Source organism: Macaca mulatta, chromosome 2 (genome assembly GCF_049350105.2).
Source record: "Macaca mulatta isolate MMU2019108-1 chromosome 2, T2T-MMU8v2.0, whole genome shotgun sequence".
Taxonomy (NCBI): domain Eukaryota; kingdom Metazoa; phylum Chordata; class Mammalia; order Primates; family Cercopithecidae; genus Macaca; species Macaca mulatta.
In genome coordinates this window covers 113,421,778-113,446,771 of record NC_133407.1, presented here as the reverse complement: position 1 = coordinate 113,446,771, position 24,994 = coordinate 113,421,778, and the positions used below count along the sequence as shown (strand labels likewise).

General features: G+C 45.0%; 1 protein-coding gene and 1 long non-coding RNA gene across 40 annotated transcripts in view; one reads left to right on the top strand and one right to left on the bottom strand.

Annotated features, from left to right (window-relative positions):
• Positions 1 to 24,994, bottom strand: part of RBM6 (RNA binding motif protein 6) — a 124,131-nt gene that overhangs the window by 95,601 nt on the left and 3,536 nt on the right. For 14 of the 39 annotated variants that reach the window (XM_077992655.1, XM_077992635.1, XM_015130871.3 and 11 more), the window contains exons 2-3: positions 6,697 to 6,806; positions 351 to 1,629 (exon numbers count right to left, since the gene is read on the bottom strand). Coding sequence is in view for 17 of the 39 variants with exons in the window: in XM_077992635.1 (XP_077848761.1) it covers positions 351 to 1,629; positions 6,697 to 6,740 (1,323 nt within the window). In the remaining 22 variants the exon portion in view is untranslated. Of the gene's footprint in view, positions 1 to 350; positions 1,907 to 6,696; positions 6,807 to 23,568; positions 23,682 to 24,994 lie in introns of those variants that run through there. The other 25 variants (XM_077992648.1, XM_077992650.1, XM_077992662.1 and 22 more) reach the window with 5 other exon arrangements.
• On the top strand, positions 1,727 to 3,803 carry LOC144339197 (uncharacterized). Its single transcript, XR_013413956.1, has 2 exons — positions 1,727 to 3,090; positions 3,599 to 3,803. It is a non-coding gene; the product is annotated as an uncharacterized LOC144339197 (long non-coding RNA).

Below are 24,994 nucleotides of genomic sequence, written 5' to 3'. Positions count from 1 at the left end.
AAAAAAAAAAGGCCAGGCGCAGTGGTTCACGCCTGTAATCCCAGCACTTTGGGAGGCCAAGGCAGGCGGATCACAAGGTCAGGAGATCGAGACCATCCTGGCTAACACAGTGAAACCCTGTCTCTACTAAAAATACAAAAAAAAAAATTAGCTGGGCCTGGTGGCGGTCACCTGTAGTCCCAGCTACTCGGGAGGCTGAGGCAGGAGAATGGTGTGAGCCTGGGAGGTGGAGCTTGCAGTGAGCCGAGATCGCGCCACCGCACTCCAGCCTGGGCGAAAGAGTGAGACTCCACATTTATTTAAAAAAAAAAAAAAAAAAAAAAAAAAAGCAGTCCACTCAATCAACATACCTGAAGGTCCCGTTGGGCATCTCGGGCAGTTTTGCCCTCTGGAAAAGACTTGCTCTGGCCATAGCCAAACATCTGGCTTCCTGGCAGCCTATGATCCACATCACGGTACTCCATGCTTCTGTAATCAGTGTCTTGCCGCCCAAGAAAGTCCAGACCGCCTTCTTCTTTAAACAGACCAGCATCTGAACTCTGCTGTTCACCTCCAGAAAGCTGTGACTTATCTTGGTCTTGAACTGGACTCTGGCTGTTCCGAAAGTCTGCTGAAGACTCATGTTCAAAGGCTACACCTTGTGTTTCTCCTTCTCTTGTTTCTGAATGCTCAAATTCTCCCTTCTGAATGCCGAAAGCAGGCCTTTCTATCGTATGGTCATGTGTGGATTCTTCTCTCCTGTTCACATTCATACCAGAATGTTCTCTATCTTGTGTAGAGGGCTGAATGTAATCCAAAATATTTGGATCCACAGGGGGCATCTCCCTATCTTTAAATTCCATACAAGTTCCCATCTCTCTGCCCCTAAAATCCTGATCAGTCCTAGACCGGTGTCTACCTCTGAAATCTGAATGTGGCGTATCCCTGTCCCTAAAGTCTAGATCAGTAGTACCTGAACCTCGGCCTCTAAAGTCTACTTGTGTTCCGTCTTTGTCTCTGAAGTCCAAATCAGATACATCTCTATTCCTAAAATCAGAACGGGACTGTTCTCTGGCCCTAAAATCCAAATCTGATAAATCCCTTCCCCTAAAATCTGCATGGGATCCATCTCGGCCTCTAAAATCTAAATCATAAGTGCCCCGGCCCCTGAAGTCAGATGGAGGAGCATCCCTACCTCTGAAGTCAACAGCGTGAGCATCCCTGTCTCTGTAGTTCATATGAGGTGCCTCCCTACCTCTATAATCCATAGAAGTACCATCTCCACCCCTATAGTCCATAGGTGGTCCTTCTCTATCCCGAAAATCCCCAGAATGTATGTCCCTACCCCTGAAGTCCAACTGTGATGAATCTCTGCTCTGGAAATCAGAAGACGAAAAATCTCCCCCCCTGAAATCATGTCCAGGTCCCTCCCCTCCTCGATAGTCACCATGCGGTCCGTCTCTAGCTCCATAGCTGAAAGAATGCTCCTCTACATTTGCAAAAGGAGGCCCCGAATGCCCCTGGAAATCAAAGGGAAGTGAATCTCTGCCAGGAAAGTTGCCAGAGTGTCTCTCTTGAGCATGACTCTTAAGGGGAGGAGGAGGATAATCCCTGTTCCACCCGGGAGCAAACCTTTCTTCTTGGCTCCCACTGTAGAAACAAAGACAGTGTTATTCATATTGTCCAGAGAGTTTGAAATCTACACACCAGCATATTCTTCTCTAATCACAGCACATTCTTCTGTAAACATTTTTTTTTTTTTTTGGCAGAGTTCTGTAACAAGGTCCTAGATCTGCAGAAAACAGCAAAGTTTTGCTATTTTAAGACGAAGTGGCGGAGTAAACTTTTATGCTCCCATTTCAGAACACGAGGAAAGTCAACACAAGGTTTTCAACATGACTGCTGCAGAAAAAGCTTTCACCCAGTCCTGCAACAGGGAAAATCCGCAATACCAAATAAGCTAACAATGGTGACATGCTACAAAAATTTCCATTTCCTACAGCCAGGGAACTTAAGAATTCCAAGGTCAACATGACGATTCCTATATATCAGAAAAATCAATGCACTGTAAATTTCTTACAGTAAGTTTCAGGAGGTATCTTTCTCACTGCTGCATCCAGTGGTAACTAACATTCCAAAATATTTTATTACAGATACAGCATGGACACCACCCAATCAAAATGGATGCAGGCCCAAAGGGAACACTGGTTGTAAATCACCAGTAGGAACAAGCATACCAGTGTTCACCAGCTGAGCATCAGCCCTGGCTGCATCTAAATCCCAGTTCTGCAGTGGCTCCACCAAGAAACACTCTAACCTGGGTCCTATTTAACTACCCAAGGGTATCATAGAAGGTAGTATGAATCATGCCACAAAGCATATGCAAGTCATTTAAGCCACGCAACAGCATCCAGGGGCTTAATGCTGAGAGGGACCTAGAGAGAGCATTAGGCCTTAAAGCATGATCCCCATGACCCAAATGAAGAAGCTGATATTCCGTATTTCAATGTCTCATGCTACTTTTTCATGGCAATAAAATGCATTTTAAAAATAGGCATAAGTATTAAATTTACATTCTCAATTTACAGAACTCAAGAGATAAACAAGATGTGACCTAATCTTTCATCCTACCCAATTTCTTTCCTTTGCCTAAATTTCAGGACATTTTACATGTTTTGGCTTCAGTCCAAGATTCCCTCAACTAGTTTAAGTAGGCAATTAGGCACCTGGGATCCTAGGTAGGGAGACATGAAAAAGGAAAACATGAAAAGACCTGAAGGGTCATCTGTTATTCAGCATTAAAACAAAAGCATTAAGATATTAATACCAGCTCAATTCTTGCCTCCCAGAACATACAGGGTCTATCATAAGGCCCTTCTGAGCTCAGACTGCACTACCATAGTAAAATTCAAAGGACAACTGAGTCTGGGTCACTCAGCTCAAGAGAAATAATTGCAATGCCAAATCCTTTCTTTTTCTTTTTCTTTTCTTTTCTTCTTTTTGATACGGAGTCTCGCTCTGTTGCCCAGGCTGGAATGCAATGGCGCGATCTCGGTTCACTGCAACTTCCGCCTCCTGGGCTCAAGCAATTCTCGTGCCTCAGCCTCCCGAGTAGCTGGGATTACAGGCACATGCCACCATGTCCAGCTAATTTTTATATTTTTAGTAGAGATGGGGTTTTACCATGTTGCCCAGGCCGGTCTTGAACTCCTGACCTCAGGTGAGCCACCCATCTCAGTCTTCCCAAGGGTTAGGGTTACAGGCGTGAGCCACCATGCCCAGCCAACCCTTTCTTAAAGTAATAGGAATTTAATAACATTAACCTAAATGCTAGAATGATGTACATTTAATGGATTTTCAGAACATGATGACTTCCACTGACTCCCATTAACACTAGTTATGTCTATGTTGTTCATGATAAGAGGAGCAAGTTGGCCGGGCGCAGTGGCTTACGCCTATAATCCCAGCACTCTGGGAGGCCGAGGCGGGCGGATCACAAGGTCAGGAGATCGAGACCACCCTGGCTAACACAGTGAAATCCCATCTCTACTAAAAATATTTAAAAATTGGCCAGGCATGGTGGCGGGTGCCTGTAGTCCCAGCTACTCGGGAGGTTGAGGCAGGAGAATGGCGTGAACCCGGGAGGCAGAGCTTGCAGCAAGCCAAGATCGCGTCACTATACTCCAGCCCGGGTGACGAGCGAGATTCCATCTCAAAAAAAAAAAAAAAAGAGGAGCAAGTTTAGATGTTCTTCTTAAGCAATACAATTTAACACTAAAATTAAGATGTTACCACTAAATACAATGTCTCCCATGTTTAAAATCAATTCAACTCTCTTGCAGGAAGATTTAAGCTTCATCAGACACTCATGAGATGAGGACTGAGGTATGAAATCCACATGTTTTCTGACAAGAACACATCCAACACAGCCTAAGGATTATCTCTCACCCTTCTAAATTAAGACCAAATAGATTTAGAGTAACTTACTGTAGCAGGGTTCTTAGATCTGTATTTTATACAGACTAATCAAGAAACCATTCTACTAATATAAAATATCAGTAGTTATGAAAACTATTTTTAACCAAATAAAAACAAATTTTAAAAGAAAAGTTCAAAGGAAATGTAACAAAATCATTTTCCTGTATCTTTTTTGGTTCAAATTAGTTCCCAAAAACTGTGTCTCCCTCCTGGTCAAAGATCTTAAAAAACAGCATATAATGACTTACATTTAAACTAAAATTAAGGTGGGAAGATATAATTTTAAATAAGTTTAAACAAGTCAAAGACAAACGTTCTAAATTTGAAAAAAGTTAGACAACAGAGCTAAATTTACCTAACATTTCTGAATGCTTACCTAAATCACGTTAATTCTATAAGAAATATCCTTACTTACAAAATGGTTACCCATAAATATAAGTAATAAGAGGATAGATTACAACCTAAATATTTTTAAATGTTAACGTACAACCTCATTGATCTAGATGAGAGGTCAGGAAACTTTTTCCACGAAGAGCCAGTTCGTAAATATATTGGATTTTGTGGGTTATACAATCTCTGTTACAACTATTCAATTCTGCCATTATAGCTTGAAAGCAGCCATACACAATCTGCTAACAAGAAGAGCTGCTGTTTTCCAATAAAACTTTATTTACAAAAACAGGTTATCAGCTGTAGTTTGCTGACAACTGATCTAATCCTTTGTATTTTTAAAAGAAAAAAAATACCCAACATCACACAGCTGTTTTAATTTAAAGACCACTGAAGAGAAAATAAGGATCTCTGTCATTCAGCATTTATGAAATACTAGTTTTACTAAACATTATATGGATTTTCTTTCTTTTTTTTTTTTTTTTTTTTTGAGACGGAGTCTCGCTCTGTCACCCAGGCTGGAGTACAGTGGCCGGATCTCAGCTCACTGCAAGCTCCGCCTCCCAGGTTCACGCCATTCTCCTGCCTCAGCCTCCCGAGTAGCTGGGACTACAGGCGCCCGCCACCTCGCCCGGCTAATTTTTTTGTATTTTTTAGTAGAGACGGGGTTTCACTGTGCTAGCCAGGATGGTCTCGATCTCCTGACCTCGTGATCCGCCCGTCTCGGCCTCCCAAAGTGCTGGGATTACAGGCGTGAGCCACCGCGCCCAGCCGGATTTTCTAAACTCAGTTCTCTACCTAAATTTTTCATTGGAACTCCAAGCTTCAAAATAATGAATGAGAACATCTGTTGAATGTAAGTAATAAAATCTTGCAGACTGCCAATCCAAATGAAAATTTACTAGTGGCAGGTGCAGTGGCTCACACTTATAATCCCAGCACTTTGGGAGGTTGAGGTAGGTGGATCACTTGGGGTCAGGAGTTTGAGATCAGCCTGGCCAACATGGTGAAATGCCATCTCTACTAAAAAAACACACAAAAATTAGCCAGGCGTAGTGGCATACATCTGTAGTCCCAGCTACTTGGGAGACTAAGGCAGGAGAATCACTTGAACATGGGAGTCAGAGGCTGCAGTGAGCTGAGATCGTACCCCTGCACCCCAGCATGGGTGACAGAGTGAGACTCCATTTCGAAAAAAGGAAAAAAAAGAAAATGTACTAGTAACAGAATTTTCAACTGGAGCATCAATACTTATGAACGCACACATTTAAAGGTCAGATTTCTTTGCTATGTACCAAGCAAAATCAAAAAGTCACATTCGTGTAGCATTTCATTAACTGTAAACACAATACAAAAGATGTTTAAATACTAGTTAAAATACAGTGTGTATTACACTAGCTATAAAAAAATTAACTCCCTATAAATTTAAAATGCAATCCATTTACAACTAAATGGTACCACCTTCTCCACTCTTCTTGGTACCCAGTAACCCCTAAAATTGAGAGATGGCTTAGCAAACTGCATCAACATGCCACAGACAAGGCACAGCTCTGAATTCTAGACATAAATTAGTGAACTCAATGCAACTTTTATAAACATTTATGTACATTTCACTAGCTTTCCTTACTAGCCAAATACGTATTCCTTTGCTAAGAGACAAAAAGAAACAAAATATTTGGGTATTTTTTAATATTAAAATAATGAAATTAGCCGGGCATAGTGGCACGCGCCTGTAATCCCAGCTACTGAGGAGGCTGAGGCAGGAGAATCACTTGAACACGGGAGGCGGAGGTTGCAGTAAGTCAAGATCGCACCACTGCACTCCAGCCTGGGAGAGAGAGTGAGACTCTGTCTCAAAAACTAACTAAATAAATAAAAACTTAAAATGTTATATGACAAAACATTTGGCATGCTGGGTATTCAGTCTCACAATCATTTTCGAAATTATTTTCCAAATTGATTTTCTATTTTTTTTTTTTTTTTTTTTTTGAGACGGCGTCTTGCTCTGTTACCCAGGCTGGAGTGCAGTGGCATGATCTCGGCTCACTGCAAGCTCCACCTCCCGGGTTCAGGCCATTCTCCTGCTTCAGCCTCCCGAGTAGCCGGGACTACAGGCGCCGGCAACCAGCCAGGATGGTCTCGATCTCCTGACCTCGTGATCTGCCCGCCTCAGCCTCCCAAAGTGCTGGGATTACAGGCGTGAGCCACCGCGCCCGGTCAAGTTTCTGTTTTTAAAAAACCAAAAACTATTTCTCCACAGAGAAATCATCTGCATTTATAGTAGCCCAAAATGTTACATATTTATAATTAAAACACTGGCAATTTCAATATTAAAATTTCAGAACTTACCGAAAAGGTCCAGTTCTGTTTGCAGGTCGAGAATCCCCCCACATCTCTTTTTATCAAGAGGGCCCCAACGAGTAGATCCTTTTTCTACCAAATTCTGGTTATAGCAGTACCTGTACAAAATAAACCACAAAAATTAGTATTTTAGAATGTGAACTAAAAGCTAAACTAGTTTCCCACTGCTTGGTTTATCAGGGACCACATCAACAGCAATAACTCTGAAGGTCTTTTGTTTCTTTTTTTTCGAGACGGAGTCTCACTCTGTCGCCCCGGCTGGAGTGCAGTGGCCGGATCTAGGCTCACTGCAAGTTCCGCCTCCCAGGTTTACGCCATTCTCCTGCCTCAGCCTCCCGAGTAGCTGGGACTACAGGCGCCCGCCACCTCGCCCGGCTAGTTTTTTGTATTTTTTTTAGTAGAGACGGGGTTTCACCGTGTTAGCCAGGATGGTCTCGATCTCCTGACCTCGTGATCCGCCCGTCTCGGCCTCCCAAAGTGCTGGGATTACAGGCTTGAGCCACCGCGCCCGGCCTCTTTTTTTTTTTAAGAGATGGAGTCTCGCTCTGTCGCCCAGGCTAGAGTGCAACAGTGCAATCTCAGCCCACTGCAACCTCCAGGTTCAGGCAATTATCCTGCCTCAGCCTCCCGAGTAGCTGCAGGCACACGCCGGCCCGCCCAGCTAATTTTTTTGTATTTTAATAGAGACGGGTTTTCACCGTGTTACCGAGGCTGGTCTCAAACTCCTGAGCTCAAGTAATCCGCCCACCTCGGCCTCCCAAAGTGCTAGGATTACAGGCATGAGCCACCGCACCCAGCTGGAAGTCACTTTTAAACATTTATATAATAAATTTATAATAATAAAAATACTTTTTTTTTTTTTTTTTTGAGACAGTGTCTCTCTCTGTTGCCCAGGCTGGGTCCAGTGGCATGATCTCGGCCCACCGCAACCACTGCCTCCCGGGTTCAAGTGATTCTTCTGCCTCAGCCTCCTGAGTAGCTGGGACTACAGGCATGTGCCACCATGCCCGGCTAATTTTTATATTTTTAGTAGAGACGGGGTTTCACCATATTGGCCAGGCTGATCTCGAACTCCTGACCTCGTGATCCACCCACCTCAGCCTCCCAAAGTGCTGGAATTACAGGCGTGAGCCACTGTGCCCAGCCAGAAAAATACATTTTTAATTAAAATGTGTACTCTGGGGTCGGGCACGGTGGCTCATTCCTGTACCTCAACACTGTGGGAGGCCAAGGCAGGCAGACCACTTGAGCCAAGGAGTTTGAGACCAGCCTGGGCAACATGGCAAAACCCCATCTCTACAAAAAATACAGAAATTACCAGAACTTTGGGAGGCTGAGGCAAGTGGCTCACTTGAGGTCAGGAGTTTGAGACTAGCCTAAGCAACATGATGAACTCTCATCTCTACTAAAAATACAAAAATTGGCCGGGCGCGGTGGCTCATGCCTGTAATCCCAGCACTTTGGGAGGTGGAGGCGGGTGGATCACGAGGTCAGGAGATCGAGATCATCCTGGCTAACACGGTGAAACCCTGTCTCTACAAAAATACAAAAAATTAGCCGGGCGCAGTGGCAGGCACCTATAGTCCCAGCAACTCAGGAGGCTGAGGCAGGAGAATGGCATGAACCCGGGAGGAGGAGCTTGCAGTGAGCCAAGATCGTGCCACTGCACTCCAGCCTGGGGGACAGAGCGAGACTCCGTTTCAATTAAAAAATAATAATAATAATACAAAAATTAGCCAGGTGTGGTAGCAGGCACCTATAATCTCAGCTACACAGGAGGCCGAGGCAGGAGAAATGCTTGAACCCCGGAGGCAGAGGCTACAGTCAGCCAAGATCATGTCACTGCACTCCAGCCTGGGCGACAGAGCGAGACTTCATCTTTAAAAAAAAAAAAACAAAAAAAAAACAAAAAAAAAAAACACCACAAACATTAGCCAGGCATGCTGACTATGTGTAGTCCCCGCTTCCTGGAAGGCTGAAGTGGGAGGATCGCTTGAACCCGGGAGGTTGAGGCTGCAGTGAGCCAAGATCACACCACTGCATTCCAGCTCAGGAAACAGAGTGAGACTGTCTCAAAAAAAAGTATTCTGGGCACCACAAACTTTTCAATGAACTATGAATGCTTCACATTTACTAAATGAAATAAGTATTTACTGATTTTTCTAGCGCTCATTAGCCCTTCCTTTTTGGAAACGGCATTGTAGTATCAACCCCACTGTCTCAGACCTGATCGGACACCATCCAGCATGACCAATCAGAATAATCTATCACCCTCACCACAGTCATTGCTTTGAAGACAGACATATACCTCAAGTCAAGATGAGAAGTTATTTCCAGGACCTTTGTTATAGCTACTGAAAAAGAGGCAAATCTTTATGACCTTGGATTTGGCAATGATTTCTTAAATATGACCCCTAAAGCACAAGGAACTTTAAAAGAAAAAGTAGATAAACGGACTTCATCAAAATTAAAGACTTCTGTGTATCAAAGGACACTATCAAGAGAGTAAAAAGACAGCCCATAGGTCATCAAAATGGCAGACTAGGAAGTTTCAAGGTCTCATTCCTCCATAGAAACATCAGAAAAACAAGCAGTAACTGTCTGAACCAACTGTGACTGAGTTTTAGAAAATAGTCCAAGGTTTACAAGCAAATATCCAATCAAGAAAAAGCCATCTTCAAAACAGAAGGAAAGTTTTGTAGTGTTTTTATTCACCCTTGCCCTACCCCCTTTCCAGCATGGCAGTGGTTTTTGTCTTAAAGCAGAAGAAGCCCAATTCCCAGCTCCTCCCTCAAAGAGCAAAGCAGACCTTATTTGCAAATTATCGTACATATCTGTTCTACCCTGTCTCGGGGGGTATTTGAAGGACACACATAAGGTGCATGCTTCTATTTCAACCTAACACAAAATTCAGGCAGAGAAAGCAGCAGGTATTGCTAATGAAAGCTGCAAAGCAGACTACAGACTAACAGGCACTTGGGACAAGAGATTACAGATAGATGCCCACAGAAGTTGAGGTGAAATTCTTCGGCAAATTAGGACATTCCAAAGCAACATGTATATGGGGAAATTCAGAAAGCCATATGAATGCCAAGGCAAAATGTATGATCATATAAGACCTAGGCAGGGCGCAGTGGCTCATGCCTGTAATCCCTGCACTTTGGGAGGCTGAGGTGGGTGGATCACTTGAGGTCAAGAGTTCGAGACCAGCCTGGTCAACATGGTGACATCCCGTCTCTACTAAAAATACAAAAAATTAGCCGGGCATAGTGGCGAGCACCTGTAGTCCCAGCTACTTGGGAGGCTGAGGCAGGAGAATGACTTGAACCCTGGAGGCAGAGGTTGCAGTGAGCCGAGGTCATGCCACTGCACTCCAGCCTGGGCAACAGAGCAAGACTCCATCTAAAAAAAAAAAAAAAAAAAAAAAAAAAAACCCTAAATATAAATTGCCAACCAAGAATTCTGTATATGGCTAAACTGTCCTTCAAAAAAATAAGGAAAAACATTGGCCAGGCATGGAGGCTCACACCTGTAATCCCAGCAATTTGGGAGGCCAAGGCGGGTGGATCACGAGGTCAGGTGATCGAGGCCATCCTGGCTAACACAGTGAAACCCCGTCTCTACTAAAAATACAAAAAAAAAAAAAAATTAGCTGGGTGTGATGAGGGGCGCCTGTAGTCCTAGCTACTCGGGAGGCTGAGGTAGGAGAATGGCTTGAACCCAGAAGAATGGAGTGAACCCGGGAGGCGGAGCTTTCAATGAGCCAAGAGCACACCACTGCACTCCAGCCTGGGTGACAGAGCAAGACTCTGTCTCAAAAAAAAAAAGGAAAAAAATCAAGACATTCTCAGATAAACAAAAGCTGAGGGAGGTTCATTACCACTATACAGACCCTGTAAGAAATGCTAAAAGGTAATTCTTCAGTCCAGGCGCGGTGACTCACACCTGTAATCCCAGCACTTTGCGAGGCCGAGGTGGATGGATCACAACGTCAGGAGTTCAAGACCAGCCTGGCCAAGATGGTGACACCCGCCTCTACTAAAAATACAAAAATTAGCCAGGTGCGGTGGCAGGCGCCTGTAATCCCGGGTTACTCAGGAGGCTGAGGCAGGAGAATCACTTCAACTTGGGGGGCAGAAGTTGCAGTGAGCTGAGATCATGCCACAGCACTCGGCACTCCAGCCGGGGCAACAGAGTGAGACTCCGTTTTTTTGTTTTTAGAAAAAAAAAAAAAGGGAATTCTTCAAAATGAATTTTTTTATTTTTTTTTTTTTTTTTTTTTTTTTGAGACGGAGTTTCGCTCTATCGCCCAGGCTGGAGTGCAGTGGCCGGATCTCAGCTCACTGCAAGCTCCGCCTCCCAGGTTTACGCCATTCTCCTGCCTCAGCCTCCAGAGTAGCTGGGACTACAGGCGGGCACCCGGCTAGTTTTTTGTGTTTTTTAGTAGAGATGGGGTTTCACCATGTTAGCCAGGGTAGTCTCAATCTCCTGACCTCGTGATCCGCCCGTCTCAGCCTCCCAAAGTGCTGGGATTACAGGCTTCAGCCACTGCGCCCGGCCTTTTTAATTTTTTTTGAGATGGAGTCTCACTCTGTCACCCAGACTGGAGTGCAGTGGCGCGATCTCAGCTCACTGCAAGCTCTGCCTTCCCGGTTCACACCATTCTCCTGCCTCAGGCTTCTGAGTAGCTGGGACTACAGGCGCCCACCACCACACCCAGCTAATTTTTGTATTGTTAGTAGAGATGGGGTTTCACTGTGTTAACCAGGAAGGTCTCGATCTCCTGACCTCGTGATCTGCCCACCTCAGCCTCCCAAAGTGCTGGGATTACAGGCGTGAGCCACCGCGCCTGGCCCAGAATGAATTTTAAAAAGCTAGACATGAAGCTATGTGAAGAAATAAAGATCTCGGCCGGGTATGGTGGCTCACACCTGTAATCCCAGCACTTAAGGAGGCCGAGGCAGGTGGATCACCTGAGGTCAGGAGTTCAAGACCAGCCTGGCCAACATGGCAAAACCCCGTCTCTACTAAAAATACAAAAATCAGCCAGGTGTAGTGGCATACAACTACAGTCCCAGCTACTCAGGAGCCTGAGGCAAGAGAATCTTTTGAATCCAGGAGGCAGAGGTTGCAGTCAGCTGAGATCGCACGTGCCATTCATTGCACTCCAACCTGGGTGAAAGAGCGAGACTCCAGCTCAAAAAAAAAAAAAAAAAAAGAAAGAAAGAAAAGAAAGATCTCTGGTAAAGGCAAATACAGGGGCAACTGTAAAAACTAGCATTATTGCAATTTTGCTTTGTAACTCCTGCTTTTCATTTTCAATGTGATCTAAAAGACAGATGCATAAAAAATTATTAATCTAGGTTACTGAGATACAATTTACAAAGATGTAATCCATGACTTAACAGAAAAGGGAAGAGAAAGGAGCTGGATAGGAGCAGAGATTTGTATACTATGGAACTTAAGTTAGTATAAATTCAAATTAGATTATAACTGAGATGTTAAGTGTAATTCCCATGGTAACTGCAAATATATCTTTAGAATACACACATAAGAAAATGAGGTTGCCTCCTTATGCACTAAAAAGAAAAAAAGAAAATGAGAAGAGGCTAGGCACAGTGGCTCATGCTTGTCATCCTAGCATGACAAGCACTGGCGGGCCGAGGTGAGAGGATTGCTTGGGCTCAGGAGTCTGAAACCACCATGGGCCATATACTGAGACCCTATCTCTACTTTAAAAAAAAAAGAAAAGAAAGAAAATGAGAAGAGAGTCAAAACATTTTCACTACAGGCCAGTGGCTAACATCTGTAATCCCAGCACTTCAGGAAGCCAGTTGCTTGAGTTTGAGACCAGTCTAGGCAATATAGTGAGACCCCATCTCTATGAAAAATTAAAAAAAAAAAAAAAAGGCAGGTGGTGTATGCCTGCAGTTCCAGTTACTTGGGAAGAATGAAGCGGGAGGATTACTTGAGCCCAGGAGTCCAAGGCTCCAGTGAGCTATGATCTCACCACTGTACTCTAACCTGGGCAACACAGCAAGACCTTGTCTCTTAAAAAGAAAAAAAAGATAATAAAAATTTAAAAAGGGTGAGTCAAGCGTGACGGCTCACGCCTGTAATCCCAGCACTTTGGGAGGCCAAGGCGGGCAGATCACCTGAGGTCGGGAGTTCAAGAGCAGCCTGACCAACATAGAGAAACCCCATCTCTACTAAAAATACAAAATGAGCCGGGCTTCATGGTGCATGCCTGTAATCCCAGCTACTTGGGAGGCAGAGGCAGGAGAATGCCTGAACCCGGGAGGCAGAGTTTGCGGTCTGCTGAAATCGCACCATTGCACTCCAGCCTGGGTAACAAGAGAGAAACTCCGACTCAAGGAAAAAAAAAAAAAGAAGGGATGAGGGTTGGGGGCGGAAAGTGGCTAATGCCTGTAATCCCAACGTTTTGGAAGGCTAAGGCAGGTAGATTTTTTGAGCCCAGTTCGAGACCAGCCTAGGCAACATGGCAAAACCCTATCTCTACAAAAAATACAAAAATTAGCCAGGCATGGTGGTGGCACACCTGCAGTATCAGCTACTCAGGAGACTGGGACAGGAGGATCACTTGAGCTGAGTTGCAGTGAGATGAGATTGTGCCACTGCACTATTTTGCTCACCAAAGCCTAGGCAACAGTCTCACGCTCTCAAAAAAAAACAAAAAAAAAAAATTTCACTACAAAAAAACAATCAGCTAAATATAACAGTAGTAGCAAAATGGCAAAAGTCCCTACTTATCAGTAATTACTTTAAATGTAAATAGTTTAAACTCTCTAATCACAAAATATTAGTAGAATATATATACATATATATATACATTTTTTTTTTTTTTTGAGACAGAGTTTTGCTCTTGTCACCCAGGCTGGAGTGCAATGGCACGATATCAGCTCACTACAACCACCGTCTCTCGAGTTCAAGCGATTCTCCTGCCTCAGTCTCCCAAGAAGCTGAGATTACAGGCGCCTGCCACTACACCCAGCTAATTTTTGTATTTTTAGTACAGACAGGGTTTCACCATGTTGTCCAGGCTGGACTCGAACTCTGAACCTCAGGTGATCCAGCCGCCTCAGCCTCCCAAAGGGCTATGATTACAGGCGTAAGCCACTGCACCCAGCCTAGGATACATTTTTTAAAAACAGGGCTGGGCGGGGCGCAGTGGCTCACGCCTGTAATCCCAGCTACTCAGGAGGCTAAGGCAGGAGAATTGCTTGAACCTGGGAGGCAAAGGTTGCAGTGAGCCAAGATCATGCCACTGCACTCCAGCCTGGGCAACAAGAGCAAAACTTCGTTTCTATATATATATATACACATACATATATACACACACACATATATATATAAAATAAAGCGTAAATGCACATCAGTAGAGACCCTGTATCTACAAAAAATACGAAAATTAACTGGGTGTGGTAGCAGGTGTCTGTAGTCCCAAATACTGCAGTGGTTGAGGTAGGAGGATCCCAAGGCTTGATCCCAGGAGGCAGAGGTTGCTTAAGCCAAGATCACACCACTGCACTCCAGCCTGGGCAACAGAGCGAGACTCAGTCTCAAAACAAAAAGAAAAAAAAAACACTATGCAACTCTAAGAATAAATAAAGTAGTTATGTTAATTGATACAGGATAAGCTATTATGTATTAAGTTCTAAAAACACGTGCAATGCGGGGCGCAGTGGCGCACGCCTGTAATCCCAGCACTTTGGGAGGCCAAGGCGGGTGGATCACAAGATCAGGATATCGAGATCATCCTGGCTAACATGGTGAAACCCCGTCTCTACTAAAAATACAAAAAAATTAGCCTGGCATGGCGGAGTGTGCCTGTAGTCCCAGCTGCTAGGGAGGCTGAGGCAGGAGAATGGTGTGAACCTGGGAGGCAGAGCTTGCAGTGCACCAAGATCGCGCCACCGCACTCCAGCCTGGGTGACAAAGCAAGACTCCATCTCAAAAAAAAAAAAAAAAAAGTGTGCAAAATATTTGCAACCCGGTAATATCTGAGCAAAACAGAAAAGAATATATACAACAGGCCGGGCGCGGTGGCTCAAGCCTGTAATCCCAGCACTTTGGGAGGCCGAGACGGGTGGATCACGAGGTCAGGAGATCGAGACCATCCTGGCTAACACGGTGAAACCCCATCTCTACTAAAAAATACAAAAAACTAGCCGGGCGAGGTGGCGGGCGCCTGTAGTCCCAGCTACTCAGGAGGCTGAGGCAGGAGAATGGCGTAAACCCGGGAGGTGGAGCTTGCAGTGAGCTGAGATCCGGCCACTGCACCCCAGCCTGGGCGACAGAGCAAGACTCCGTCTCAAAAAAAAAAAAAAAAAAAAAGAATATATACAACAAAGTTAGAGGACTGACACTTCCCAATTCCAAAACTCACCACAAAGCTACAGTAATCAAGACAGTGTGACATTGATATAGTATAGACATACAGACCAAGAAAACAGAATTAAGAGTCTATACATAGGCCAGACACAGTGGCTCACACCTGTAATTCCAATACTTTGGGAGGCTGAGGCACAAGGATGGCTTGAGCCCAGAAGTTTGAGAACATCCTGGGCAAAATACTGAGACCTTGTCTCTACAAATTTTTTTTTTTTTTCTGAGACCTTATCTCACTCTGTCACCTCAGCCTCCTCAGTAGCTGGGACTACAAACATGCACGACCATGCTCGGATAATTTTTTTGTGTATTTCTGGTAGATACAGGATTTTGTCATGCTGCCCGCGCTGGTCTTAAACTCCTGATTCAGGCGATTACCCCGCCTCCACCTCTCAGAATACTAGGATTACAGGTCTGAGCCACCCCGCCCAGCCTATAAAATTTTTTTTTTAATTAGCCAGGTCCAGCTGGGCGTGGTGGCTCACACTTGTAAGCCCAGTACTTTGGGAGGCTGATGCGGGCAGATCATCTGAGGTCAGGAATTCAAGACCAGGTAGGCCAACATGGTGAAACCTGTCTCTACTAAAAATACAAAAATTAGCCAGGCGTGGTGGCACATGCCTGTAATCCCAGCTACTCAGGAGGCTGTGGCAGGAGGATCACTTGAACCCAGAAGGCAGAGGTTGCAGTGAGCCGAGAATGTGTCACTGCACTACAGCCTGGGCAACAGAGTGAGACTGTCTCAAAAAAAAAAAAGGCTGCGTGCAGTGGCTCACACCTGGTATCCCAGCACTTTGGGAGGCTAAGGCAGGCAGATCACAAGGTCAAGAGATTGAGACCAGCCTGGCCAACACGGTGAAATCCTATCTCTACTCAGAATACAAAAATTAGCTGGGCGTGGTAGCACATGCCTGTAGTCCCAGCTACTTAGGAGGCTGAGGGAGGAGAATCTCTTGAACCTGGGAGGTGGAGTTTGCAGTGAGCCAAGATTGCTCCATTCTAGGACGGAGCAAGACTCCATCTCAAAAAAAAAAAAAAAAAATTAGCAAGGTGTGATGGCACGCCCCTATGGTCCCAGTTACTTGGGAGGCTAAAATGGGAGGATCACTTGAGCATGGGAGTTTCAGCCTGCAGTAAGCCATGATTGTACCACTGCACTCCAGCCTGGGCAACAGAGCAAGACCCTGTCTCAAAAAAAAAAAAAAGGAAAAGAAAAAAAGGTAAGCTGGGCACATCGGCTCATGCCTATAATCAGAGCACTTTTTGAGGCCAAGGTCAGAGGATCACTTGAGACCAGGAGTTCAAGACCAACCTGGGCAACACAGCAAAACCCCCATCTGTATAATTTTTTGGTTTAAATGAGAGAAAATTTGTGCAAATTACATATTTGATAAGTGACTTGTATCTAAAATATATAAAAAATGATTTCAACTCAGTAACAAAAAGAAAAATAGGCCAGGCGCAGTGGCTCACGCCTGTAATCCCAACACTTTGGGAGGCCGAGGCAGGTGGATCACCTGAGGTCGGGAGTTGGAGACCAGCCTGACCAACATGGAGAAACCCCGTCTCTACTAAAAATACAAAATTAGCTGGCGTGGTGGTACATGCCTGTAATCCCAGCTACTCGGGAGGCTGAGGCAGGAGAATCGCTTGAACCCGGAAGGCAGAGGTTGTGGTGAGTCGAGATGGCACCATTGTACTCCAGCCTGGCAGCCTGGGCAACAAGACTCTGTCTCCAAAAAAAAAAAAAAAAAAGAAAAACAAGTAACCTAATTTAAAACATAGTAAAGGGGCTGGGCACAGTGCTCACATCTGTAATCCCAGCACTTTAGGAGGCTGAAGTGGGCAGCTCACTTGAGGTCAGGAGTCTGAGACCAGCCTGGCCTACATGCTGAAACCCCGTCTCTACTAAAAATACAAAAACTGGGGCTAGGCACACTGGCTCATGCCTGTAATCCCAGCACTTTGGGAGGCCAAGGCGGGTGGATCACGAGGTAAAGAGATAGAGACCATCCTGACCAACACAGTGAAACCCCATCCCTACTAAAAATACAAAAATTAGTTGGGCACGGTGGCACGCACCTGTAGTCCCAGATACTTGGGAGGCTGAGGCAGGAGAATCACTTGAACCCGGGAGGCAGAGGCTGTACTGAGCCAAGATCGTGCCACTGCATTCTAGCCTGGGTGAAAGAGCAACACTCCATCTCAGACAAAAAAATAAAAATAAAAATAAATAATAATAATAATAAAGCAGGGCGTGGTGGCTCACGCCTATAATCCCAGTACTTTGGGAGGCCGAGACAGACAGACCACAAGATCAGGAGATTAAGACCAGCCTGACCAAAATGGTGAAACCCCGTCTCTACTAAAAGTACAAAAATTAGCCAGGCGTGGTGGTGGGCACCTGTAGTCCCAGCTACTGGGGAGGCTGAGGCAGGAGAATCACTTGAACCCAGGAGGTGGAGGTTGCAGTAAGCTGAATTTGCGCCACTGCATTCCAGCCTGGGCAACAGGGTGAGACTCCGTCTCAAGAAAACAAAATAATAATAATAATAATAATAATAATAACTTGAGGCTGAGGCAGGAGAATCACTTGAACTTGGGAGGCAGAGGATGCAGTGAGCCAAGATTGCGCCACTGCACTCCAGCCTGGGCAACAGAGTAAGACTTCATCTCAAAATAAATAAATAAATAATAAATAAATAAAATAAAATATAGTAAAGGCCAGGCACAGTGGCCCTTGTCTGTAATCCCAGCACTTTGGAAAGTTGAAAAAGGTGGACTGCTTGAGCTCAGGAGTTCGAGACCAGCCTGGGCAACACGGCAAAACCTTGTCTACACACACACACACACACACACACACACACACACCTGGGCAACACGGCAAAACCTTGTCTACACACACACACATACACACACACACACCTGGGCAACACGGCAAAACCTTGTCTACACACACACACACATGCCAGGCGAGGTGGAACATACCTGTAGTCCCAGCTACTGAGGAGGCTGAGGTGGGAGGATTGCTTGCACCTGGGAGGCGGAGGTTGCAGTAAGCCAAGATCATACCACTGCACTCCAGCCTGGGCAACAGAGCAAGAACCCATCTCAAAAAACAAAAACAAAAAAAAGAAATAGTAACTGCTGATTCATCCCTCACACCATCCCTGACAACCATTTTGTTTCTATGATTTTGACTACTCAAAGTGTCTCATATAAGTGAAATTATATGGTATTTGTCTTTTACATGACTGGCTTATTTCACTTAGCATAATGTCCTTAAAGTTCATCCATGTTGTAGTATGTCAGAATTACCTTCCTTTTTAACACTGAATAATTTTCAGTTACATGTACATACCACATTTTCCTTTTCTATTCATCCATCAATGAATAGTTGGGTTGCTTCCACATTTTAGCTAATGTGAATAATGCTGTTGTGAACATGGGTACAAATATCTCGTCGAGACTCTGTTTTTCTTTTTCTTTGTTTTCAATTATTTTGGATATATATCCAGAAGTAAAATTGCTAGATCATATGGTAATTCTATTTTTAATGTTTTGCCTTTCATTCTTTTTCCCAAAGTAAATGTTGTGGGCTACACAGGATATTCAGCTAAGAGCATCAAGGAGACACCAAGAAGCAAGGGTTACTCTGACCACCTACCCACTCCCTGGATCCAACTACAAGTTTTTAAACAGTAGCAACTTTAATATGCACTCAAGAGCTGGAATTAGTGGCTGCAAGAAGCACCCTTGCCCCCCAAAAGATCTCAATTTGAAAATTTTTTTTTTTTTTTTTTTTTTTTGAGATGGAGTCTGGCTCTGTCACCCAGGCTGGAGTGCAGTGGCGCGATCTCGGCTCACTGCAAGCTCCGCCTCCCGGGTTTACGCCATTCTCCTGCCTCAGCCTCCCGAGTAGCTGGGACTACAGGCGCCCGCCACCTCGCCCGGCTAGTTTTTTGTATTTTTTAGTAGAGACTGGGTTTCACCGTGTTAGCCAGGATGGTCTCGATCTCCTGACCTCGTGATCCGCCCGTCTCGGCCTCCCAAAGTGCTGGGATTACAGGCTTGAGCCACCGCGCCCGGCCGTTCAATTTGAAAATTTTAAGTGTAGTCTGGGCGCAGTGGCTCATGCCTGTAGTCTCAGCACTTTAGGAGACGGAGGCAGGTAGATAACACTTGAGACCAGGAATTCAAGACCAGCATGGCCAACATGGCGAAACCCCATTTCTACTAAAAATACATAAATTAGCTAAGCGTGGTGGTATGCGCCTGTAATCCCAGCTACCCAGGAGGTTGAGAATAAAATAAAATAAAAAAATAAAAAGGCTGGGCACAGTGGCTCAGGCCTGTAAGCCCAGCAGTTTGAGAGGTGGGCTGATCACAAGGTCAGGAGATCAAGACCATCCTGGCGAACACGGTGAACCCTTGTCTCTACTAAAAATACAAAAAATTGGCCGATCGCCTTGGCTCATACCTGTATACCCAGCACTTTGGGAGACCAAAGTGGGCAGATCACAAGGTCATGAGATTGAAACCATCCTGGCCAACATGGTAAAAACCCTGTCTCTACTAAAAACACAAAAATTCGCTGGGCATGGTGGCAGGCGCCTGTAGTCCCAGCTACTCGGCAGGCTGAGGCAGAATTGCTTGAACCCAGTAGGTGGAAGCTGCAATGAGCTGAGATCGCGCCACTGCACTCCAGCCTCGGCGACACAATGAGACTGGGTCTCAAAAAAACAAGCAAAAAAAATAAAAATAAAAATTGTTGTCCTGAAGGATTTTCCTCTCTGGGAGAATGTACTTCAGTTAAGTTTCAAATGAAATGTTTTCTTTGATAAAGTAAGATGGGGTAAATAGGGGGAGGTAAGTAAAAAGAAGAATCAACAAGACCTATTCTTTTTATTTCATAATTTTTTTATGATTCAGCAGAGCATTAACAAAAGAAGATTGAAGAATTTAAAAGGAAAAAATAAAAATAATAAATTATTTTATAATTATGGTAAAATATTTGGGTAGGATCGGGTGCAGTGGCTCACACTTGTAGTCCCAGCACTTTGGGAGGCCGAGGCCAGCGAATCACGAGGTCAGGAATTTGAGACCAGCCTGGCCAACATAGTGAAACTCCATCTCTACTAAAAATACAAAAAATTAGCCAGGCATGGTGGCAGGTGCCTGTAACCCAGCTACTTGAAAGCCTGAGGCAGGAAAATTGCTTGAATCCAGGAGGCGAATGTTGCAGTGAGCCGAGATCATGCCACAGCACTCCAGCCTGGGTGACAGTGTGAGACTCCATCTCAAAAAAAAAAAAAAAAAAAAAAAATTGAGTATGTAAATAGTCTCACCCTGTTGCCCAGGCTGGAGTGCAATAGTGCAATCTCAGCTCACTGCAACCTCTAGCTCCTGGGTTCAAGCAATTCTTCTTTTTTTTTTCTTTTTTCTTTTTTGAGACACAGTCTCCCTCTGTCGCCAGTCTGGAATACAGTGGCGCAATCTTGGCTCACTACAACCTCCACCTCCTGGGTTCAAGTGATCCTCCTGCCTCAGCCTCCCAAGTAGCTGAGACTACAGGTGCACGCCACAACACCTGGCTAATTTTTTTGTATTTTTAGTAGAGACTGGGTTTCATCACATTGGCCAGGATGGTCTCAATCTCTTGACCTCGTGATCTGCCTGCCTTGGCCTCCCAAAGTGCTGGGATTATAGACATGAGCCACCGCACCCAGTCTCAAGCAATTCTTGTGCCTCAGCCTCCCGAGCAGCTGGAATTACAGGCACATACCACACCCGCCTAATTTTTGTATTTTAGTAAAGTCAGGGTTTCATCATGTTGCCTAGGCTCGTCTCGAACTCCTGAGCACAGGCAATCTGCCTGCCTCAGCCTCCCAAAGTGCTAAGATTATAGGTGTGAGCCACCATGCCCAGCCTATTTTAACCATTTTTAAGTGTACCATTTAGCTACAGCCATCACAACAGTGCAGTAAGGACATAAAGATAGACATAAAGACCAATCAACTGAATGGAGTGACCAGAAATAAATCCTCACATATATGGTCAATTTTCTTTTTTTTTCTTTTTTTGAGACAGATTCTCATGTCTCACTCTGTCGCCCAGGCTAGAGGGCAGTGGCGCGATCTCAGCTCACTGCAGCCTCTGTCTCCCAGTTCAAGCGATTCTCCTGCCTCAGCCTCCTGAGTAGCTAGGAATACAGCCACACACCATCATGCCCAGCGAATTTTGGTATTTTTAGTACAGACGGGATTTTGCCGTGTTGGCAAGGCTGGTCTTGAACTCCAGGCAATTGATTTTCAACAAAGGTGTCAAGAACATCCAATGGGGAAAGTATAATCTTGTTCCCAAATGGAAAATGGCACTCCGAAAACTGAATATCCACATGCATAACAATAAAGTGGGACTTACACAACAAAATATATAAAAAATTAACTTGGGCCGGGCGCGGTGGCTCAAGCCTGTAATCACTGCACTTTGGGAGGCCGAGACAGGCGGATCACAAGGTCAGGAGATCGAGACCATCCTGGCTAACACGGTGAAACACCGTCTCTACTAAAAAATACAAAAAACTAGCCGGGCGAGGTGGCGGGCACCTGTAGTCCCAGCTACTGGGGAGGCTGAGGCAGGAGAATGGTGTAAACCCGGGAGGCGGAGCTTGCAGTGAGCCGAGATCTGGCCACTGCACTCCACCCTGGGCGACAGAGCCAGACTCCATCTCAAAAAAAAAAAAAAAAAAAAAAAAAAAAAAAAAAGGATATGCAAATAGCCAATGAGAACATGAAAAGATGCTCAACATCACTTATCATCAGGGAAATGCAAATCAAAACCACAATAAGATACCACTTCACATCCACTAGGATAGCTACTGTTGGGGGAAAAAAAAAAAAAAAACAGAAAATAGGCCGGGTGAGGTGGCTCACACCTGTAATTCCAGCACCTTGGGAGGCCAAGGTGGACAGATCACTTGAGGTCAGGAGTTCAAGACCAGCCTGGACAATATGGTGAAACCCTGTCTCTACTAAAATACAAAAATTAGCCAGGCATGGCACTACACGCCTGTAATCCCAGCTACCCGGGAGGCTGAGGCATGAGAATCTCTTCAACCTGGGAGGCAGAGGTTGCGATGAGCCAAGATCATGCCACTTCACTCCAGCCTGGGCAACAGATTGTGAGATTCTGTCTCAAAAATAAACAAAATGCCGGGCCCGGTGGCTCATGCCTATAATCCCAATGCTTTGGGAGGCTGAGGCTGGCAGATCACCTGAGGTCAGGAGTTCAAGACCAGCCTGGCCAACATGGAGAAATGCCATCTCAACTAAAATGCAAAAATTAGCTGGGCGTGGCAGTGGGTGCCTGTAATCCCACTACTCAGGAGGCAGAGGCAGGAGAATCGCTTGAACCCGGGAGGCGGAGGTTGCAGTGAGTCAAGATTGTGTCACTGCACTCCAACCTGTGCAACAGAGCGAGATTTTCTGTCTCCAAAAAAAAAAAAAAGAAGAAAGAAAATAACAAGTGTTGGCCAGGATATGGAGGATGCAGAGAAACTGAACTGAAACCTGTATTATACAGTATGCTAGGACTGCCATAACAAAATACCATGGACTGGGAGGCTTAAGCCACAGAAATTATTCTCACAGCTCTGGAGGCTGGAAGTCCAAGATCAAGTTGTCAGCCTCCCCACAGCTGGGACTACAGGCGCACGCCGCCACACCCAGTTAATATTTTGTATTTTCAGTAGAGGCGGGGTTTTACCGAGTTAGCCAGGATGGTCTCGATCTCCTGACCTTGTGATCCACTCGCCTTGGCCTCCCAAAGTGCTGCAATTACAGATGTGAGCCACCGCGCCTGGCCCCTTGTGATATCTTCTAACTTTTTAATTTCTCTTTAAAGGTACTATTTCCAAATACAGTCACACTGGGGCTTTGGGCTTCAACACATGAATTTTCAGGGGGACACAATTCAGTCTATAACAAAACCTTTGTGCACTGCTGATAGAATGTAAAATGGTGGCCGGGCACGGTGGCTCAAGCCTGTAATCCCAGCACTTTGGGAGGCCGAGACGGGCGGATCACGAGGTCAGGAGATCGAGACCATCCTGGCTAACACGGTGAAACCCCGTCTCTACTAAAAAATACAAAAAACTAGCCGGGCGAGGTGGCGGGCGCCTGTAGTCCCAGCTACTCGGGAGGCTGAGGCAGGAGAATGGCGTAAACCCGGGAGGCGGAGCTTGCAGTGAGCTGAGATCCAGCCACTGCACTCCAGCCTGGGCGGCAGAGCGAGACTCCGTCTCAAAAAAAAAAAAAAAAAAAAAAGAATGTAAAATGGTGCAACCAGTGTGGAAAACAGTAAGGCAGTTCCTCAAAAAATGATACATAAAGCCTGGGCAACCCAGCAAAATCCCACAGCTACAAAAATAAAATAAAATAATTAGCTAACCGTTGTGGCGTGCACCTGTAGTCTCAGTTACTCAAGAGGGTGAGGTGAGAGGATAGCTTGAACCGAGAAGGTCAGGGCTGCAGACAGCTGTGACTGCACCACTGCACTCCAGCCTGGACAACAAAGAAAGATGCTGTCTTAAAAAAAAAAAAAAAAAAAATTACACATAGAATTACCATTTGACCTGTCAACTGTCAATTCCATTTCTGAGTATATATACTCCCAAAAGAAATGAAAGTCAAGACTTGATATTTGTGGCTGGGCTCGGTGGCTCACACCTGTAATCCCACCACTTTGGGAGGCTGAGGCAGGTGGATCACCTGAGGTCAGAAGTTCAATACCAGCCTGGCCAACATGCGAAACTCCTTCTCTACTAAAAATACAAAAATTAGCTAGGCATGGTGGCACACATCTGTAATCCCAGCTACTCAGGAGGCTGAGGCAGGAGAATCACCTGAACCCAGGAGGCAGAAGTTGCAGTGAGTCGAGATCGCGCCACTGCACTCCAGCCCAGACGACATGAACAACACTTAGTCTCAAAAAAAAAAAAAAAGATATTTGTACACCAATATTCTTTTTTTTTTTGGAGACAGAGTGTTACTCTGTCGCCCAGGCTGGAGTGCAGTGGCCGGATCTCAGCTCACTGCAAGCTCCGCCTCCCAGGTTTACGCCATTCTCCTGTCTCAGCCTCCCGAGTAGCTGGGACTACAGGTGCCCGCCACCGCGCTCAGTCAGTTTTTTGTATTTTTTAGTAGAGACGGGGTTTCACCGTGTTAGCCAGGATGGTCTCGATCTCCTGACCTCGTGATCCGCCCATCTCAGCCTCCCAAAGTGCTGGGATTACAGGCTTGAGCCACCGCGCCCGGCCTGTACACCAATATTCATAGCACCATTATATTCACAATAGCAAAAAGGTAGAAACAACCCAAATGTCCATCAACAGATGAATGGATAAACAAAATGTGGTATATACATACAATGGAATATTACTCAGCCTTAAAAAGGAATAAAATTCTGATACATACTACAAGATGGATGAATCCTGAAGATATTATGCTAAGTAAAATAAGCCATACACAAAAGAACGAATATTATATGATTCCACTTACATGAGACACCTAGAGTAGTCAAATTCATAGAGACAGAAAGCAGAATGGTGATTGTCAGGGGGTAGTGGAGGAGAGAATAGGGATTTACTGTTCAATGGGTACAGGAACTCAGTTTGTGAAGATGAAAAAAGTTCTGAAGCTGCATTTTTATGATGGCTGCACAAGAAGAAGAATGTACTTACTACTACTAAATGGTACACTTAAAAATGGTTAAAAAGGTACAAGCAAGCAAAAACCAAGAAAACACAAATGAGATACCACTTCACACCCATTAGGATGGCTATTATAAAAACAAACAAATAAAAAACCACATACAC